Source organism: Parambassis ranga, chromosome 22, assembly GCF_900634625.1.
Source record: "Parambassis ranga chromosome 22, fParRan2.1, whole genome shotgun sequence".
Classification (NCBI taxonomy): Eukaryota; Metazoa; Chordata; class Actinopteri; family Ambassidae; genus Parambassis; species Parambassis ranga.
Genome location: NC_041042.1, coordinates 16,272,408 through 16,291,205, shown reverse-complemented (window position 1 = coordinate 16,291,205; position 18,798 = coordinate 16,272,408). Strand labels below are relative to the sequence as shown.

Below are 18,798 nucleotides of genomic sequence, written 5' to 3'. Positions count from 1 at the left end.
TAGAAGCCGGGGATGAAGTCAAAAGCTTAAACTTCTCACAGATTAAAAAGTCGCTGGGCGACACTGGGTGTAAAATCTCCAAATATACACATATATAAATACATGTGTGTGTGTGACCTGCATTTTAACCTCATTTTAACTCCAAAGTGATCCCGTTCATGGAAAAATGTTATGGACATGAGAAGAACATGGTTATATCTATGATTTTAACACACTACAGTATGATTGTTATTATTATATGTCTATCATTACAACATTACTGCTATTATTATGATGATTTGAAATATAATATGAGCCTCTGTGTTTTCTGTATGTGTGAATACTCAATAAATAGGTGTCAACAAGGTGAGGATGTCTGAATATATCCGTCTGTCTGTCTGTCCCTAAACTTTTACAAAATGATTTGAGGCAGAAAAGTTTCAAAAGTCACAAAAAGAAAGCTTAATTTTGTGTTTATCAGGTGAAGTCCTGTCTGTCTCAGCTGTGTGAAGCCGTCATGCTGTATGTGTGCTGTTTCTGTTTGTTTCCTGCTGCTCAGCCCAGCCGGGGCCGGACAGGGAAACACCCTCCCCCCTGCTCTCACCAATGAAAAGCAGCACAAGGAGGAGACTTCTGAAAGAAAACTGCCACCATGTTACTTTTCCATCTCACTCCCTAGCTGGAGCAAGAAACAGTCAAGTCACAAAAACCCAAATCTGCCTAAGCATGGCGACGCCTCTCACTGACCAGGAGAAGCGCAAGCAGATCAGCATCAGGGGGATCGTGGGAGTGGAGAATGTGGCGGAGCTGAAGAAGGGCTTCAACCGTCACCTGCACTTCACTCTGGTGAAAGACAGAAACATTGCGACACCCAGGGATTATTACTTCGCCCTGGCACACACGGTGAGAGACCACCTGGTGGGAAGGTGGATCAGAACACAACAGTTTTACTATGAAGCAGACCCAAAGGTAATTTCCTTGCAAACACACACCCACACACACACACATGCTCATCATACAAAGCCTTCTCTCACACTGTGCTGTGTTAGTTTTTAGAGAAGCGCCCATATTTTGTCTTAAATGCAGGATGAGGAAGTAGTTTACTGCTGCACACAGAGACGCTCTGTGCTTCCTATCATGTTTACACAGCAAACCATCTGATGCATGGAGCCTCACACTTCCTGCAGGTTCACTCTGCATCTCTGCATCTGCAATCCCACATCTGAAGGAATGTCATCGGTGAGTGTAATCCTGGATTGTTTTTCCTCCTCAGAGGGTGTATTATTTGTCTCTGGAGTTCTACATGGGCAGGACGCTTCAAAACACCATGATCAACCTGGGGCTGCAGAACGCCTGTGACGAGGCCATCTACCAGGTCAGACCTTTGGTTTGTAAAGGACAACACTTGCATAAGTCGGACAGAAATAATGACGGGTGTCATTTTATGAATGCTCCACTGCAGCTCGGCCTGGACATGGAGGAGCTGGAGGAGATGGAGGAGGATGCAGGGCTAGGGAATGGAGGCCTGGGGAGGCTGGCAGGTAAACAGGCTGATTTGAGAGTTACACAAAAACACAGAAAACATGTAAAAAGAGCAGCCATCCTGGCAGGTCTCCATCAAACACCTCAGTGTACCTGCTACGACGGACTGTGTAACCACACCAAGTTATGTCTGAATCTGTTTTCTCTGCACACAGCATGTTTCTTGGACTCCATGGCCACCTTGGGTCTGGCAGCGTACGGTTACGGCATTCGTTACGAATATGGGATCTTCAACCAGAAGATCAGAGACGGCTGGCAGGTAACTGCAGCAAATGCTGATGAGAACGATGAGGCCTTTGTCTTATTTTTGAGGATTCTTTTCTAACTGTAGGTCAAAGTGTGAATAGGTGAAATAGGTCACAATGCATCAGAGGTTAATCATTAGCAACAGTAGCGTGTGCTCAGCCCCCTTGAGCTGCACTGCAGTGGTGCAAGATGAAAAAACAAAATAAACATTGCACACCTTGTGATAAGAGACCCTCAAAACTAAAGGCTTTTGCCCTTTCGTGTGCAGCAGCTCTGACCCTCAGTGTAAACATGCACTTCTGAACACTGATAGGGTGGATGAACCTGCACATCTAATCCCTGCTGCTAGTGAAAGTTACTCAACACGGACTCAGGTTGAAAGAAGTGCCTGTTTTCTGTTGTACAAGGAGGTCAGAGATGTGCTGTCTTACTGCTATAGGTGGAGGAGGCCGACGACTGGCTGAGGCATGGGAACCCCTGGGAGAAAGCTCGTCCTGAGTACATGCTGCCCGTTCACTTCTACGGACGAGTGGAGGCGACCAGAGATGGCTCCAAATGGGTGGATACTCAGGTGCTGACACTGAATGATTGATCTGTAATAAAGTCATAAACTGTACATTTCACATACACTTCTTTCTGTACAGGTGGTGCTGGCGATGCCCTACGACACGCCCATTCCCGGCTACATGAACAACACTGTGAATACCATGAGGTTGTGGTCCGCCCGCGCCCCCAATGACTTCAACCTGAGAGACTGTGAGTGCTGAGACAGCCTGATTTCACTACCTACTTTTCATCACTAAAGGAAACTGCTGCAACTCTGGTAAACATGCAACAAGATGTGTTGCAAAGGTTTAGCAGCTACTTCCTCTCATGCTCACAAAATAGCCAGTTTGTTTACACATATTTTGAGCCATAGAGCTACACGAAATGCTCACTCTGCTCTGATTGGTCAGCTGCAGTGGGCTCTGCCCATCCTTCTGCACCTGCTGGTTAAGGAGTGTCACGTATGGCAGGTTGTACCCAACATTAGTGTGGACCTCCTGGTGCAGGATGAGTTATCGACTCCAGATTTGAGCCGGATTGGCTCAAATGTAGCTCAGGTCTGAACGCAAATCTGGCTAGCGACGTGATACTTCTGGTTCACAGGGACAGTGTCCGAGTCGCGTACAAAAGGATTGAGCACGGACACGCAGATTTTAAAATAAGGCTGAAAGTATCCAGCTTCAGGGCTATCCGGATTCAATCCCACTGTAGCTGGATTGTCTTTCTCCAGTGTGAACAGGGCCTTAGACTCAACAGTTAGCTAGTCATAGTTTTGCACAAAGCCGGGGCAAATTGTTTTTAGATTTTGAGTCTTCTAACACCAAATATTTGATTTACTTCTTGTCCCTAGTTAACGTTGGAGATTATATCCAGGCGGTCCTGGACAGAAACCTGGCAGAGAACATCTCCCGTGTGCTCTATCCTAATGACAACGTAAGTCCACTCCTGGACTCTGTCTGCGTTGAGCCTCTATTTTTTTGTCGTGCATCATTTCTTTTCTCCATGTGTCGGTTTGTAGTTCTTTGAAGGAAAAGAACTTCGCCTGAAGCAGGAGTACTTTGTCGTCGCAGCCACACTCCAAGACATCATCCGTCGTTTCAAGACCACTAAGAAGGGCAGTCCTGGTCGCACCTCCTTTGAGAGCTTCCCAGACAAAGTAAGTCTTCTGATGTTGACAGGTTTACCCCACTCTGTAACTCTGATCGCTGCCCAGTATTATAGAAGTTGACAAATAGACGAATAAAGAAATGTTTTCTAGGTCGCCATCCAGCTGAATGACACACATCCCGCCATGGCCATCCCAGAGCTGATGAGAATCTTTGTGGACATTGAAAGACTCGACTGGGACACGGTCAGTGCAAGACCACACAAAATTCAACTTAATCACATACATCGTTGCATAATGTTCATGTGCAACAAGGAAAACTGTCTGCCAAGTTAAAAAAAGTAAGTTCTCCTCTGCAGGCCTGGGACCTCACCAGGCGCACCTTCGCTTACACCAACCACACCGTCCTCCCTGAGGCGCTGGAGCGCTGGCCTGTGGAGCTGCTGCAGAACCTCCTGCCCAGACACCTGCAGATCATCTACCAGATCAACCAGGCCCACCTCGATGTATGTACAGTTTACTGTTTCTCACCTCATGCGAAGCTGCAGCATAACTGCAGCATAGCGACAGCCACCGTCAAGCGCTGTTAAATGGATTTAATGGCGTTGCCTCTTATTGCGGTGTAAAACATGCCGTAATGATGAACAAAACTGCGTAAAAACCAGCGTATTTTAAGACAGAAGCGTTAGAAAGTGCCACTTTTCTGTCATTCTTGGCTTGCCATATAAACGCTACGCTTTCGCGTGCGGTGTAAATCCGGCTTGAGTCAGTCATCCAGAGGAAGTCACATTACTATGTGTTTGCTTTCTGCAGAAAATAGCTGCTCTCTTTCCAAAAGACATGGACAAGCTGAGGAAAATGTCTCTGATTGAAGAGGACGGATGTAAGAGGGTGAACATGGCGCACCTGTGCATCGTGGGATCTCATGCTGTCAATGGAGTCGCTGAGATACACTCCAACATCATCAAGACTGAAGTGTGAGTCTTTAGCTGAGAGAGAAGTGATGAAGTAAAGTACAAGCAGCCTGAAGTGCAGCATGTACACCTGCAGTCACGGAGGGAGCCGGCGCTGGCGGCCATGTTTGGGTCGTTTCGCTCAAGCATTCCCTCCAGCGCTGGCGACCGGCGACCGACCCAGGTGTGGCCGTGGCTGTGCACACTGTTTTAGGTGTTTGAGTGAGCATCACTGATTGCAATCTACAATCTGAACCTGAAGCTCATGGGATGCTTCCTGGTTGTAGGGAAGTAAACACTGCTACGTTTCCTGTTCTTCTACATTTTCCTCTTTTCTCCTCCAGATTTCGTGATTTCAGTGAACTTGAACCAGACAAGTTCCAGAACAAAACCAACGGCATTACTCCCAGACGCTGGCTGCTCCTCTGCAACCCCGGCCTGGCTGAGCTTATAGCTGAGGTCTGTGTGAGCTGCAGTGAAGACCCTGAAATCTTCCCAGCTGGCACAATGTTGGCACAGCATGTTTTTTTGTGCATACATTTGATTGTGTCCTTGTCCTTCAGGTCATTGGGGAGGATTATGTGAAGGAGCTCAGTCAACTGCAGAAGCTGAATGACTTTGTTGATGACGCTGCTTTCATCCGAGACGTCTCCAAAGTGAAACAGGTAGCCTGCAGAGCAAAAAGAACATGAAGTCTTCTGTAATTCTGAGATATTTAATGTGTACATGAAACCTGCAAAGTGACACGTCTACCTCTCCTGCAACAGGAAGTGATGTTACAGTCACTTTTTGCACCATCAAACCCTGTCAGACACGTCCGGACAGGACTTACTGGTGATTCAGCAGTTGGTCCACCTTGGTTGCCAAGTCACATATTTCTATATTCTCCACACAGGACAACAAGGTGAAATTCGCTCAGTATCTGGAGAAAGAGTACAAAGTGAAAATCAACCCGTCCTCCATGTTTGACGTCCACGTGAAGAGAATCCACGAGTATAAGCGGCAACTCCTCAACTGCCTGCACATCGTCGCCATGTACAACAGTATGTGTGTGATTACAAACGGTCTGATTCTCTGAGTGATAAGATACGGTCTGACACTTCCTGATGGGAAAGACTCACCTCACCCGAACTGTGCTCAGAGCAAGTTAAAACAAACATGAAGACGAGAGCTGCCTGAATCAGCTGTGGGAAGTTTCCATGTAGCAACAAACAGGACAGAATACGCTGTGCAACATATTCTGCACAGCTTGCAGTGGCTGCAGAACGTTTGAAAACAACCAGCTAGATTATCAGACTTTTAGGACAAATATGCAGCTTGTTGCCTTTTGGTTGTTCTCCATGTTTAACCAGAAGGGAACCAAGATGTCTTATTAAAAGCACCCACCTCACATTAGGTTCCGTTTTCTCCTCTGAAAACAGATTTCACAGGAGACGTTCTGGAGACCAGAGCATGCACAAATTTACAACCCTGCCCTCTAACATGGCCTGAAAGTTCCTGCAGTGGAAAAATACCATTAGTCCATGACATAAGCTTTCCCTGTAAATCATATTACTGCATCTCATAGACGTTCATATACGATCCCAGTGCATCATCACCAGTTATTTTAATGTCAAATCCAGCTGTCAGTAAAATTCTAATGTAACTACAGGTGAAAACAAACCTCAGACTGAATGTTATGTATGTCGTATATTTGGATGACGTCAGGCAACATATCAACAGTTCAGGGAGAATTTATGCATTTTTTTCTATTTATTTTATTTCTTGTTGTCAGGATGATGTTAAATAGTGAATTTACCCATTTTAGGCTTTTTGAAACGACCTAATTGTTTTCCGCTTGGTTGTACTCTCTATGCTAAGCTAAGCTATCTGGCTGCAACATTTACTCTCTAACGACAGCAGGTGTATCACAGAAACATTACAGCAAATTCTAAATATTAAATAGTAAAAGAAAAAATTCTGCAAGCAGAAAGTTTGATTATTTTATTGTGAAAGTTTTAATGTTGTTCTGTTTTTGTTTCAAAGGCATCAGGAAGAACCCCAGCGCACCTTTTGTGCCACGAACAGTGATCATCGGGGGAAAGGTAGCAGCCAGAGCTAAACAGGCTGGAAGGAAGGTTGTACTGTGTGTTTGTTAGTCATGCATTGTCCCCCTCTGCAGGCTGCTCCGGGGTATCACATGGCAAAGATGATCATCAAGCTGATCACCTCAGTGGCTGACGTGGTGAATAACGACCCCGTGGTGGGAGACAAGCTGAAGGTCATTTTCCTGGAAAACTACCGAGTGTCTCTAGCAGAGAAAGGTAGGAGTTATTCCACAAATCAACTTGAATACGTCAGATTTTTTTTTTTTTTTACTAATAAATGTATCTGCCCTTCTCAGTGATACCTGCCACAGATCTGTCGGAGCAGATCTCCACCGCTGGCACAGAAGCTTCAGGAACAGGCAACATGAAGTTCATGCTGAACGGCGCCCTGACCATCGGCACCATGGACGGGGCTAATGTGGAGATGGCCGAGGAGGCTGGCGAGGAGAACCTCTTCATCTTCGGCATGCGGGTGGAGGATGTTGCTGAACTGGACAAAAAAGGGTGAAGAAGTCGCTTCCATAGATTTTAGATACGAGTGATTTTATGTTAAAGAAACGTTGTCTTCGCTCAGCTATGATGCCATGTCGTACTACAAGAAGCTTCCTGAACTGAAGCAAGTGATGGATCAGATCACCAGTGGATTCTTCAGCCCCAAAAACCCAAATCTGTTCAAAGACCTCACTAACATGCTCTTTAAATATGACCGGTGAGTCTAAGCTTTTTTTGAGTTTCATTAATGTTTCGGATAAATTCTTCATCCCTCTTTATCCTTTCAGTTTCAAAGTGTTTGCAGACTTTGAAGATTACTTAAAATGCCAAGAAAAAGTCAGCAAGCTCTACCAGGTAACATCCGCCTCAGGCAGACAACGCTCAGATTAATCACAGAATATATATCAAACCCAAAATAAAACACTTCTTTTCTGTTGTCAAAGAATCCAATGGAGTGGACAAAGATGGTGATCAAGAACATCGCTGCGACCGGAAAGTTCTCCAGCGACAGAACCATCGCAGAGTACGCAACCAAGGTGTGGGGCGTCGAGCCAACCGACCTGAAGATCCCACCACCCAACGAGCCCAGAGAGGCTATAGAGGAGACGGCCAGAGCTCTGAAGAAAATGTGAGGCCGTAAAAAAACGATTCCCGTCACTGCTAATTTCTTTCAGTTGTTTTTCAAGGTTTTTGAATCGTACGTCTGCACAAATGTTCTTTTTGTTCTCACAGCATCTGAGTGGAAGCACTGTTACACATCTTTAGGACCAACACATACGTTAAACACGTCGCTGTGTAGAGAAGTTCAAATATTTTTAGATTCTCATCTGTACTTCAAACAAATGAAATAAACGAAAATGAAAACAAAGCATAAAGAGCCTTTAATGCACAAATTCTCTTCATCTGTTATTTTACAAGATGAACAAAGATCAGTTGCTGTCAGAGGGGGGAAGCCGCTCTACCCGGTCAGGTTTTCTATGAATTTTCTGGAAAAAACAAAGCATCAAATTTAATTTGGTTTATGTGCAGTTTCCAAGAAAATGTAGATTTATTAGAATAAATAAATCCAGTACTCACCTAACCACTGCTGACAAATCAGGAGCCAAGTAGATGTGGCTGTGGGAGAACCCCAGGTCTGCATTGAAGGAAATCATTTCAACCTGAGCATGTGTGCTGAGTTTCTTCTTCGCCTGGAGTGAAGTCTGGTACAGCTGGAGAAGATAAAGCAGTTCAGCAGGAGAAGCGGCAACATCCACATAGAAATGATGCATATGTAGCTGCTGCGGCACCTTCTGGCCCATGTGATAAGGAACAACATTATCATCCTCTGAATGCAGAATAAGAAGTGGGCTGGTCAACACCTGTAAACTACAGATTACAGAAAAACACGTCAGAGAAGCACGTATTTATGCATCATATTCAAAAAAATCACTCTTACTTTTTATTGTTATCAAATGATATGTTGATCCTTTCCAGGATGTTCCAGAGTAGGCTCTCAAATCCTGGCAGGAAGATGTACATCTGGAGCAACAAAGGATGAAGCAGAAATATGCTGCAATATCCTGCACTAACACATGGCCACTGGCAGATTATGCTATGCTTTCCTATTGATCATACTGGACAGCTGTTCAGCAATAAAGAGTGTACTGTAATGATGCATTTAGGCATGTGTAGAAAACTCAGACAGACACTCACCTTAGCGAGCGGATGTTTGGCTACGACTTCTCCAATCCTGGTGTAAGGAGCTTCGAGGATTAAAGCATCAACAGCAGAGCCTGAAATTCAAAGTGGAATCTTAGTCATTTGTAAGAATTATGATAGAAAAGTACAGTTAGCTAATAACTTTGAACAGTTTATCAGCAGCTGTTTACATGCCGGACTATGTTCCAAGTAATCTTTAACCCACCTTGCTCTTGTATTTTCACTGCAGCATTAGTTGCCACCCTAGAAACAATAGATTAGGATTATGTTGTCATGAATCGCAGACAGATCTGTTTACTAAAAAGATAAACTGACCCAGAGCCCAGTGAGTGTCCCCACACACAGACCAGACTCCCTTTGCTGTGTTTCTTGGCCCAGTGGTACAGGTAGAGGGCGTCACTGGTCAGTCCAGCTTCACTGGGCTCTCCGGTTGAATCTCCGAATCCTGTTTTATATGCATATTCACAACCTTAAAGGCATGATTTGATCCAGGAAATGTTGTCTGTGTTGTTCTAAGAATCTTACCTCTGTAGTCTAAGGATAAAACATGATACCCCACAGTACTCAAGACCTACATCACAAAAGAGTTTGAGGTCAAACTAGTTCACCAAAAAAGACTAACAAAAAACATAAAGCTCACCTTTACCAGTCCCACTCTGTGATTGATTGCCCTGCACAGATGAAAGAGAGCAATGAATGCAAAACAAGTGGCTTTCAGTCTTATTTATTCTGACCCCCAAACCCCTGTGTGCATTGTTCTTCTGGATAAAGCCACGGGCCTCAGAGGTCATGTAATGCCCACTAGACTCTATTAGGATCAATTGAAGTATCTCTATACTGCTCCTCTCATCCCACCTGGTCCCTACGTTGCCGTGGAGATAGATAATAACAGGGCGGCCATCTCCCAGAGTCTCCCGGTACCACTCAGGGCTTTTCCCGGCGGCCTTCTCCCATTGGCTGGCTGGAAGTGTATGCCTGGGAGACACAAAGGCAGAGAAGGAGAGAGTGAACAGCACAAACACAAACACACTCCTGTTTGAAGGTATACAGCAGATTTGTGAGCTGAGTGGGTCTTGTCTAACTAAATGAAGACACTGTGGCTTTATTCAGACAGGAGCCGCCTGTACCGAATGTGCATGTGGTGTCTTCAAGTAGTGAGGCACTTCAATGAACATGACAGGACTCAGCCCTACCACACTCCCACTGAGACGCCCTGGTCTGTGTTGAGGTAGAAGTTGCATGTGTGGTTCAGCACGTCCTCAGGTTTGCTAAGATCCACGAAGAATGGAAACCTCACTGCAGGAGGCGAGAGCACACAAGGTCAGTTTATGGTTTTATGTCAAGTGTTGATATTTAAATTTCATATAGTGTATTGTCATCACCGCATCATTACGTTAAGTAATATAACACAACACATCAATATGTTTGGATATCAATCCATGCATTGTATCGTAATGTAACATATTGTGACATATTGTGCTCTATCACGACGTTACATGACACAATATAGCATCATATCATATCATATTACGTCATATATCATATATTGCAATATGTGTTGAATCTTTATATACGTATGCATATGGCATCATGCTGTTTCACATAGTATCATATAATACATTGTGTTGTGTCATGACCTGTGGCCCGGCCTTGTATTGTGTGACGTCATATCGTGACCTATCACTTTTTAATACACCGGTATGTGATATAAACTGTTTTACATGATCAAATCAATGACTCTTTGAACCTTTGCCCTGGTATGCTATCATACTTTATTGAAGTCATAAATATAATAATTAGTTCCGTGTTTTGTTCAAATTCTGTGAAATTGGAGGTAAAATCGGAACGGTTCTGTGTTTTTCTTGTATTAATTTTGAGTTTACACTTTTTATTTCTGCATAAATATTTACCATGAAATCATTGATCATGGAACAGACCAAAACGTTGAAATGACACAAATATTGATTTCTAGCACTCCAGCATGTAACAGCTACACTTTGAATAATCACTCTGGACTGGAGACACATTACTTACACAGGTGAGCAAATATGGCATGGCCCAGTATCCAAGGGAACAGATAGAGAATGACTGGCACCGAGGCGTAGGCACTTATCAGAAACCACACAGCTCTCTTCATATCTGAACAATGACTTCTCCGCTCTGCAACAACACGAGTCAGTGTTCTTCTTTTCCCTCAAAGTCCGCTCTGAGCTGAAGGAAAACCCTGCAGACAACACAAGCATTGTGAAATACAAGAGGTCAACGTTCAGCCTAACCACATCCTCTGCTGCTATTGGTTCACAGCAAGACAAATATGTGTCAGACAAGGAAGTGAGAAAGAGTTATTTCATACAAGTGAATGCTGACAAATGAAGCGGTGAATGTCAGAACACTACACAGGAGGACAAAGCCTTACCACTATTGTTCCATTGCAATCAACAACAGAGACAAACCCAGCTGACTGTGTGCCAGCCCAGCTGACAGCAAGGCATCCTGGGAATTGAAGTTTTTGGCCTTAGAAGCCAAGATGTTTAGATTAAATATAATTGGAGGGGTAGAGTCTGTAGATTAGATCAATGAAGGATCCCTGTGTGAGCAAATATTTAAAATTAAGTTTGTTTACTGTCCAATACTTTTAAAACTGTCAAATTAAAAAAAACTCAATTTAAAGAAAGCCCATTTAAAACCTTGAAAACACAAAATATGCTTATTTATGAGTTTAATTGCTGTATTATATATTTTTGTGAAGCTGAAAACTGAAGTAGTGTTTAAATGGACCCAGTGTTCCTGTACTGCCCTCTACAGGTCAGCCAGTTCACTGATTTACCCCAGGATCAGGTCAGGAGGGCAAATTTAGGAGAAATATAAGAGATTTATACAGTGGTGTAGGAAGCATTAAAATGTGTGTGCGTGTGGAGGGGGGGGGGTCCCTGAAGTAGTATTTCATGCGAATGTTAAACATATTTCGTGGCCACGATTTATTTATTTTTTACTATGTCATCAGAGGGGCTCCATAGAAAGTAAACAGCAGCTTCCTCCCACATTTCCTAAGTTGATTTATCATCAACCTAACATCACCTGGGTCCATGTAACAAAGCAGTCAGGCTTTAGCATGAGCTGGACTTTGTGATGTGATGACACTGACGTTACCTCGTCCAGCGTCGACCAGCACTGGCGGTTCTCCTTGCAGTGCTTCACGCTCGCTCGAAGAAAGCCACTGGCCTTGTTAGGTCCGTTACTATAGTAACGGTATTGTAGCCCTGTGGTAACCAGGAAAAGTGGAGTGGATTTCAGCGGTGAGGTTATTCTCTTATGAATCAAGTGGAACAGACATTTTTACGAGGTTAGGTGGAATTTTCTTACTTAGTAAATGTGGGGGATCCAAATGGGTCATTTTAAAATGTGTGTGTGTGTGTGTGTGTGTGAGGGGGGGGGGGGTCACGTCGGGCACGTCCCCCTCTGATATAATGGTAGCTACGCCTCTGGATTTATATATATTGCACTGACCCACTTAAATGCAGTGTTTGATTATGTTTGGGGTTTTTTCTTTTCACAACATAAACAGAGAAGTTATTTTATCCAGATGTGATCCAGCAGAAATACATCACAAAGACAGCTGTTGTGTTCGTTTCCCGGTAGTTTGGCTTTTAGTCCACACAGGGGGGGCCGGACTGCGGCCAGTCAAGCTGGATCCATACTCCGCGAGACAAAGAGCGGAGAACGCGCTCCACGGGTGGTAAGAGATACAAAAAAAAGGTCTTTTCCGCACTGAGGTACCATACTCCGCGAGACGCGTGTGTGCAGAACTCCTCATACGGCCCGCCCACTAAACTATAAGGAAAGACTTTACTGAGTTTTTTAACACACCACAAGGACGTGTGCCATGGCAAGAGGGCATTATACAGAGAGGGTGCCTGCAACAGCGTGAGATGTCCGGCGATGAGTTGTGAAAATGCGACATTAAAAGTAACAATAGCAAAGATTCAGTGTTTGTGCCTTTATGACCACATTTGCACATCTACTGTGTTCCAATGTGCCTGCGATACTTCAAACTGTCCGGTGATGAGCTGTGAAGATGCGACATTAAAAGTAACAATAGCAAAGATATACAGACATTGTTAACGAGCCTATTATGCCCGGGTATGTAGGAGTATATAGAATGGTAATAACAGTCACCATCTGGTATGTGTGAACGGCTGTCTGGAGTTATTGGTGACAAATCACCCTGACTTGCCTTTCTTTCTTTCTTTTATTGCTCATCATGCAAAACCGGTATGGTCTTATCTAAATCTGTTGAATCAGCGCTCTTTATACACCTACCTATATACCTGGAGAGGCTCTTGCGCTTCTCCACTTTCATCACGCCCACAATAAATTCCGACCAATCACAGCATGGTTGCCGCACAGCCTTGAAAGACAAAGTTCGGCCCGGACCCTGTGCACAGGAGTGCGGATCAGCGGGCGGTCAGAGACAAAAAATGACGTCATTTTGTGGGCGTAACGTCTGCAGGGGGGGAAAATGTCTTTGTCTCGCGGAGTATGGATCCAGCTTCAGGCTCCCGGTCGCCGCCCCTTCCTCCAATAACCGCTTTTCAAAATCCGCTACAGCCCAGAGGAGGAGGATGAGAGAGAGCCGAGGACACAAAGCAGACACCGAACCCCCCATGAGAGCCACTCCGCGTCTGCTCCGGTAAAGTAGCTGCAGGTCCGGGTCTGTGGAGGACAGTTTATCTGCGAGGACAGCGAAGACGTGTTGATGTGAAAGTTTGTGTCAGAACCGCGTTTTAATCACTAAGTTTCGGTCGGAGGAGGAGGAGGCAGCTGTCGGCTAAGTTTGCAAACTTCGGTGAGTTTATTTTTCAGCTAACAATAGTAACCGAGTTTTTACTCTAACAGGTGTTTTAACTTCGTGTTTTTTAAGTACAAGTCAGCTTCTCGTTTCCCTCAAACATACCGGCTAATTAATTAGCCGGGTTAGCATAGCTCATCACTTTCTATGGATGTTATGACAAGTTAAGCTAGCTCATCTGCTTTAATGCTAAAGAACTGATCTTTAAGCACAAAGTCAGTGGAGCAAACAGCATGGAGGCAACTTTTTATAGTGTCTTCATATTACTGAAGGTGTCTTGGAAGGCATTGTCCTATTGTTGACTTCTTTTTTGAGTTTATTTATCAATAAAATTCACAGGTTTAAGCAAAAGTTTGTGATGCAAATGATGCTATTAAGATTGATTGATTAGCAGCTTATTAAAGCTGTGGTGTTCCTCCTTAGCTTCTTATATATATGTATATATGTGTGTGTAAATTGTTTGAAAGTGGCTGCAGAGATTTGCAGGGTCTACTTCTAAGTGGACTTTATGGATTTGCTGGTTAAAATCTTGTTTATGTTAAGTTCTGTTGAAGCAATATCACAGAAAATAAGCGGAACTATAGAACAGAGTTGCCAATAAAGGTTTAATTAGAGCACTAAATGTAAAATTAGTGTACTTTAAATATTCTACTAAATGTCAAATACATTAAAAAAACATGTGTTTTATGGAGACATGCAGCACTCTCCTGGAAAAATAGCATCCACCCATCAGTGCAATCTTTATACTAACATGATATTTTAGCAGCTTTAACAGCAGTACCAGTGAACACTGGGATGGTGTGAGGATTATCCTTCTTCTTGCAACTGGGCGGCAGCTGCAGACACCCTGAGCAGGACGGCTACAAGGGCTCAGAAGTTGTAGTTTAAGTGCAACAAGTGTGTTAGAAGCTGGGTTCATTTTAAATATGGTTATTATGGGGAAAAAACTTTCCAACAAAACATTTCACCTTCAGATAAGCTGCCGTATAGCACCATTATTTCCCTGCATTGCTCAGATGTGCAGATGCAGATCTGGGTTTTTGTGAAAAGCCCATTGTCTGTGGTGAATGAATGGGTACCCCAAGTCTGGAGTGTGTGTGTGTCAGGGGGGGACACCTGGCTGGGCTCTTGATGATCTGACTGAGAGCAGCTGGAAAAGCAGAAGGTCAGGGTTATTGTATGGATGCATAAGCCCGAACTGGGGAGTTTAAGCTCATTAAAATGATGAAATGTGTAAAATGTATGATCTCAGATTTGTTGTTTATATATTATCTATGACTTTTATCAACACAAAGTGAAGAAATAGGCTAAAAAATGCGAAAGCATTCAAGGAGGACACTGGAAAGAAAATGGTTGACAAATCAAGAAAGCAAAACAGCATGCTGTTAACCCCTTAACGATGCAACAGCCATGCATTTGCCACAAATTGTGGACAGTAGTTGTAAGTAAAAATAGTGTCATGTTTGTGTGTCCTCCAGTCCGGCTCTCTGCTTCTATTTCCAGCCATGTCCGCTGCCATTTACCTGCCTTAAGCTTCAGATGGCTGACCTGGACGGTTGCATCTATAAGTTATGTCATTGCTTAATTTAGCCCGTCTCTCTCCTCAGTGTTCAAATAAAACATTAGATAAAAGACTGGAATTACCTGTTTGGCTTTATCCATTCCTATTGCTTTTTGCTACGTTTCAGTGATTTCTAATTGACTACAAACACAAACCTGATCCATGTGTTTGTAGCTGGTGCTGCCAGTAGCTGGTACATGTTGGCACAGAGCTCTGGTTTAACCTTCTCAATTATCCCCTGGCTGCCTGTTCTACTTCAGTCAGTGTCACTTGGCTGTATTTGCCCTTGGTCCATATCACTAGTTTGAAAAGAATTTAATGATTTTTCTGTCGTCAGCATGAACAAAATAACCTGTTAAATTGTATTTAAACTACACCAAACTGTTTAAGATTCCAGTGAGCAGAGAGTCATGGTCAGTGTCAGCCGTGGCCTCTTCGATCACTTTGCCTGACTGTCTAATCACTGTAATTGGATTAACCAAATCCTCCGCCACAAATGACGCCGGAGTGAGCAGTGTTGAAAGCTCATTCGCTGAGCCACACTGTCAGACGAAGGTAACTTTAGGGAGGCATGCAGGTCAGATAGAGGCTTTCACCCTGTTTTTGTGTATCCTGTGTGTGCAGTGGGATGTTTTGACCTCCTGTCACTAGCTGAAATGTGATGGAAGGTGTGACAAAGCCCGGATTTTCACTCCTCCTCTCTCAGGGCAGGGTGCTGTCCTGTGGGATGGATGACGGCCAAGAGCAGGACCACTATGAGGAGCGCCTAAAAGACGTTTTTAACAGCTTTGACACCAGCGGCTGCGGCTCTCTGTGCCCGGAGGAGCTTTCCGACCTCTGCCAGTCCCTGCACCTGGAGGATGCCGCGCCAGCTCTTCTCCATGCACTGCTGCAAAACCAGGACCACCTCACTGCCAGGGTAAGCTTCCCCTGATGCTTCCTCTGTGTGTCTGCATTTGAGCCACTCCAGGTTTCAGGAGTCCTTGTGTCTTTGTTTGGCGTCCCCCACCTCAGCCCTCATCCCAGGTGTCTGTCGTCAAGACAACCAAGCCAGCTAATCAACATTCACACACAATTTTCTTTGAGGGTGCTCCATGTATGAATCAGGGAGGACACAGACCACACCTGTACATCTGAGTGTGTAAATTCAGGCCGTGTTTCTGCGTTTTAAGTTAAGACAACATATGTCCAACGTCCTTAGCTCCACACTTCTGCATGAAGATGTGTTTGTATATAAGCGTGTGGACAGACGGGTGGCTATTGTCTCCTGCCTCTGTGGGCGGGGTAAATGTTAGCAGAGGGGTCAGTGAACTGATTGCTACCCATAGCAATGCAACAATAAAATCCCCCACCACCTCCACCTAAAGCCGCCAGCCTACACGGCACAAAGAAAATCACCATATTCAGGGTTAGCAGCTGTTGATTCTTGAAGTGTGACCTCGCTCCTCCACCCAGACACCCAGGGACACCCAGCCTCCACCCGGCACACAGGGAATTACACCCAGTCTGAGGAATCCCCCCCCCCCCCTCACTTATCATGCATTTCTTGGATTGCATTCAAGGAAAAATATCTCTCTTGATTCTCGTTGCAGGTTGACTTCGACCAGTTCAAAAATGCACTTATTCTGGTTTTGTCCTCGACAATTGAGGCATCTCAGACGGAACAAGAAGCTGTGTCAGAACCAGGTAAAGTCCGGGTGTTGTTTCAGGAAGTTTCAAGTTTAGTGTTTAGGTAGAAGTTCTCTATTTGTCAAGGCATCCAGCCGTTTGACATTTACCATGACTGTGTATACTGAGTAAGAGGAACAGCCCCTGTGCTGATTCAGCTCTAAATCTACATACAGCGGCACGGGCCCAAAGCCAGTTACGTGACAGTTTACACCGTCATGGTTAGACGTCTGGCTTGGCTTGTTGTTTGACACAAAGTGTGGGTTCATTGAATTTCACACAATTGCACAATTCTTTTTGTACGTCTCATTACAACATCGTGGAAAGATCTTTGTCACAAGCCGATGAAGTCAAATACTCCACTGTCTCCATAGTTTTGTTTAACAATAATATTGAAACTGTTAAGTTCCAGTGAATTTCTTACTGCCTTTGGAGTGGTTTCTAATTTCCAAGTCCAAATAAATATGACTCCTTGCCTTTTTGTCTCTGCAGAGTCTCCAGAAGTCCAACCAAAGTTTGTGAAGGGCAGTAAACGTTACGGCCGCCGCTCCACGCCAGAGTCCATCGAGCCTATTTCAGATTTGTCTGAAGTTCCAAACATAAACCCGGCTGACAGGGAGGATTTGGGGGACAACGATGACTCAGCTGTTCCCAGGAAGCGTGAGGTAAAGGGCTAAGAGTCTTTGTCACTCTGCACCTTCAGACACTCGGATGCCACCCTTATCATGTCCTGTCCTCACATGTACTTTGTTTCTCGGCAACCACAGACCAGGTTCGATGAGGCGTTATTCTTGGCTAATCAGCTTATCGTCATGCAGGGCAGGTCCTGAAATGTAATAAATAAATGCTCCAACGCAGGATGCACAAGGGTTCTTTTAATTACATAACACAGTGTAGACTGTAAATAACATTGTGGACATAATGACCTGGATGAATACGTAACCACAGTGTTTGTGTAGTGTCACATAGTATGGCTGGTGAAATGTTACAGGATATGTTAAACTTTGCTTTCACAGTATATGTTGGTGAAAGGGAGTGTGTCAGCTTGTAACAACCAAAGTGACTTTGAGTTGTTTAGCATTAGTTGTGTCATGGCCATGCACAGCTGAGCACTCAGCATGGTTCCTCTGGCTGATCTTCCACATCCTTTGCGTGGATTATCCTGCTCGCTGTTCCGACACAGAGTGTATGCATGGCGGCCTGAGCTCTCACTCTGTCTGTGCATCCCTGACCTGCATCAGAAAGTACATCAGTTAATGGAGTGTAACATCAGCACAAAAGCTGCCGTTACATTAAGAGAAAACTATATTGAACATTTTGTTGATCTGCTTGTCTCGATTACTTACTTGGCGACAAAAAGTCACCATCATGACGTAACTCCAAAACACAAAGATACTCATGTATGAACAAAATCAAATCTGACCTGTGGGAATCTGAGGACAGCTAATAGTTTTATAAACAAAACATTCAGAACGAGTCAGTAGGATGTTGTTTTTGTTAAATCTGTGTTTTGCTGTGATCTTTTCTAAACCTGATGCAGACCTTTGTTAGGTTGAAACTAGCCTCAGGCCTCGAAATATTGCAGAACAATCATCAGCTGCAACAAAGAAAGCCTCTAACCATTCAGTGAAATTAATGATGGCTGGTTCAGCTTGCACTGGGATGGATGTGTTTATATTCTGTGTATCATGTGTGTGTGTCTGTGTGTGTGAGAGACTCGTCTCCACCCCAGATGCCTACACAGCCCCAACACAGCCACTATTTGAGACACTGAGCTGAAGCGTGTCCTGGTATTGACTAATCTAGATTGCAACAATGCTTCCATGTCCGGCCTAGGGGGGACCAGCAGATGGGGCTGGGGCACGGGGGTGGGGGGGTCTTTGCAGACCAGAGAAGGGTTGTAGGGCTGTGACAGAGGGACAATGAGTCCCGCTACCCCCCATCCCTCCTAGATGCCGACACTCCATGTATCAAAACCCCATTTTCGGAATCCCATCTGCTCTTTATTCCCTCACTGCTGGCTTCCCGAACAATAGATGGCCGTGCTGGAATTGCGTTGCAACACTTTG

The 18,798-nt window shown here is 44.4% G+C and overlaps 3 protein-coding genes across 6 annotated transcripts in view; 2 read left to right on the top strand and 1 right to left on the bottom strand.

Moving 5' to 3' along the window:
* The first annotated feature begins 705 nt into the window (after positions 1–705).
* The window catches only part of pygl (phosphorylase, glycogen, liver), a 23,867-nt gene continuing 5,774 nt past the window's right edge, over positions 706–18,798 (top strand). The window contains exons 1-20 of one of the 2 annotated variants that reach the window (XM_028395754.1): positions 706–948; positions 1,253–1,354; positions 1,442–1,520; positions 1,677–1,780; positions 2,207–2,338; positions 2,412–2,523; positions 3,164–3,246; positions 3,332–3,469; positions 3,572–3,664; positions 3,778–3,924; positions 4,232–4,395; positions 4,716–4,830; positions 4,935–5,036; positions 5,267–5,414; positions 6,397–6,455; positions 6,533–6,674; positions 6,755–6,962; positions 7,033–7,167; positions 7,238–7,304; positions 7,394–7,603. In XM_028395754.1, coding sequence (XP_028251555.1) covers positions 706–948; positions 1,253–1,354; positions 1,442–1,520; positions 1,677–1,780; positions 2,207–2,338; positions 2,412–2,523; positions 3,164–3,246; positions 3,332–3,469; positions 3,572–3,664; positions 3,778–3,924; positions 4,232–4,395; positions 4,716–4,830; positions 4,935–5,036; positions 5,267–5,414; positions 6,397–6,455; positions 6,533–6,674; positions 6,755–6,962; positions 7,033–7,167; positions 7,238–7,304; positions 7,394–7,582 — 2,562 coding nt within the window. In that variant the 3' untranslated portion in view covers positions 7,583–7,603. Of the gene's footprint in view, positions 949–1,252; positions 1,355–1,441; positions 1,521–1,676; positions 1,781–2,206; positions 2,339–2,411; positions 2,524–3,163; positions 3,247–3,331; positions 3,470–3,571; positions 3,665–3,777; positions 3,925–4,231; positions 4,396–4,715; positions 4,831–4,934; positions 5,037–5,266; positions 5,415–6,396; positions 6,456–6,532; positions 6,675–6,754; positions 6,963–7,032; positions 7,168–7,237; positions 7,305–7,393; positions 7,819–18,798 lie in introns of those variants that run through there. The other variant, XM_028395753.1, reaches the window with a different exon arrangement.
* On the bottom strand, positions 7,809–11,121 carry LOC114427607 (monoacylglycerol lipase ABHD12-like). Its single transcript, XM_028395773.1, has 13 exons — positions 11,068–11,121; positions 10,686–10,875; positions 9,845–9,947; positions 9,507–9,626; positions 9,292–9,322; positions 9,177–9,222; positions 8,967–9,096; positions 8,857–8,894; positions 8,646–8,725; positions 8,389–8,471; positions 8,240–8,318; positions 8,028–8,161; positions 7,809–7,936 (listed from the first exon to the last, which is right to left on the bottom strand). Exons 2-13 carry the CDS (start codon positions 10,786–10,788, stop codon positions 7,909–7,911), a joined length of 975 nt encoding a protein of 324 aa, XP_028251574.1. The 5' UTR covers positions 10,789–10,875; positions 11,068–11,121; the 3' UTR covers positions 7,809–7,908.
* Positions 13,207–18,798, top strand: part of nin (ninein (GSK3B interacting protein)) — an 18,404-nt gene continuing 12,812 nt past the window's right edge. For all 3 annotated transcript variants that reach the window (XM_028395733.1, XM_028395732.1, XM_028395735.1), the window contains exons 1-4: positions 13,207–13,497; positions 15,768–15,980; positions 16,654–16,747; positions 17,222–17,394. In XM_028395733.1, the coding sequence (XP_028251534.1) occupies positions 15,789–15,980; positions 16,654–16,747; positions 17,222–17,394 (459 nt within the window). In that variant the 5' untranslated portion in view covers positions 13,207–13,497; positions 15,768–15,788. The remainder of the gene's footprint in view (positions 13,498–15,767; positions 15,981–16,653; positions 16,748–17,221; positions 17,395–18,798) is intronic.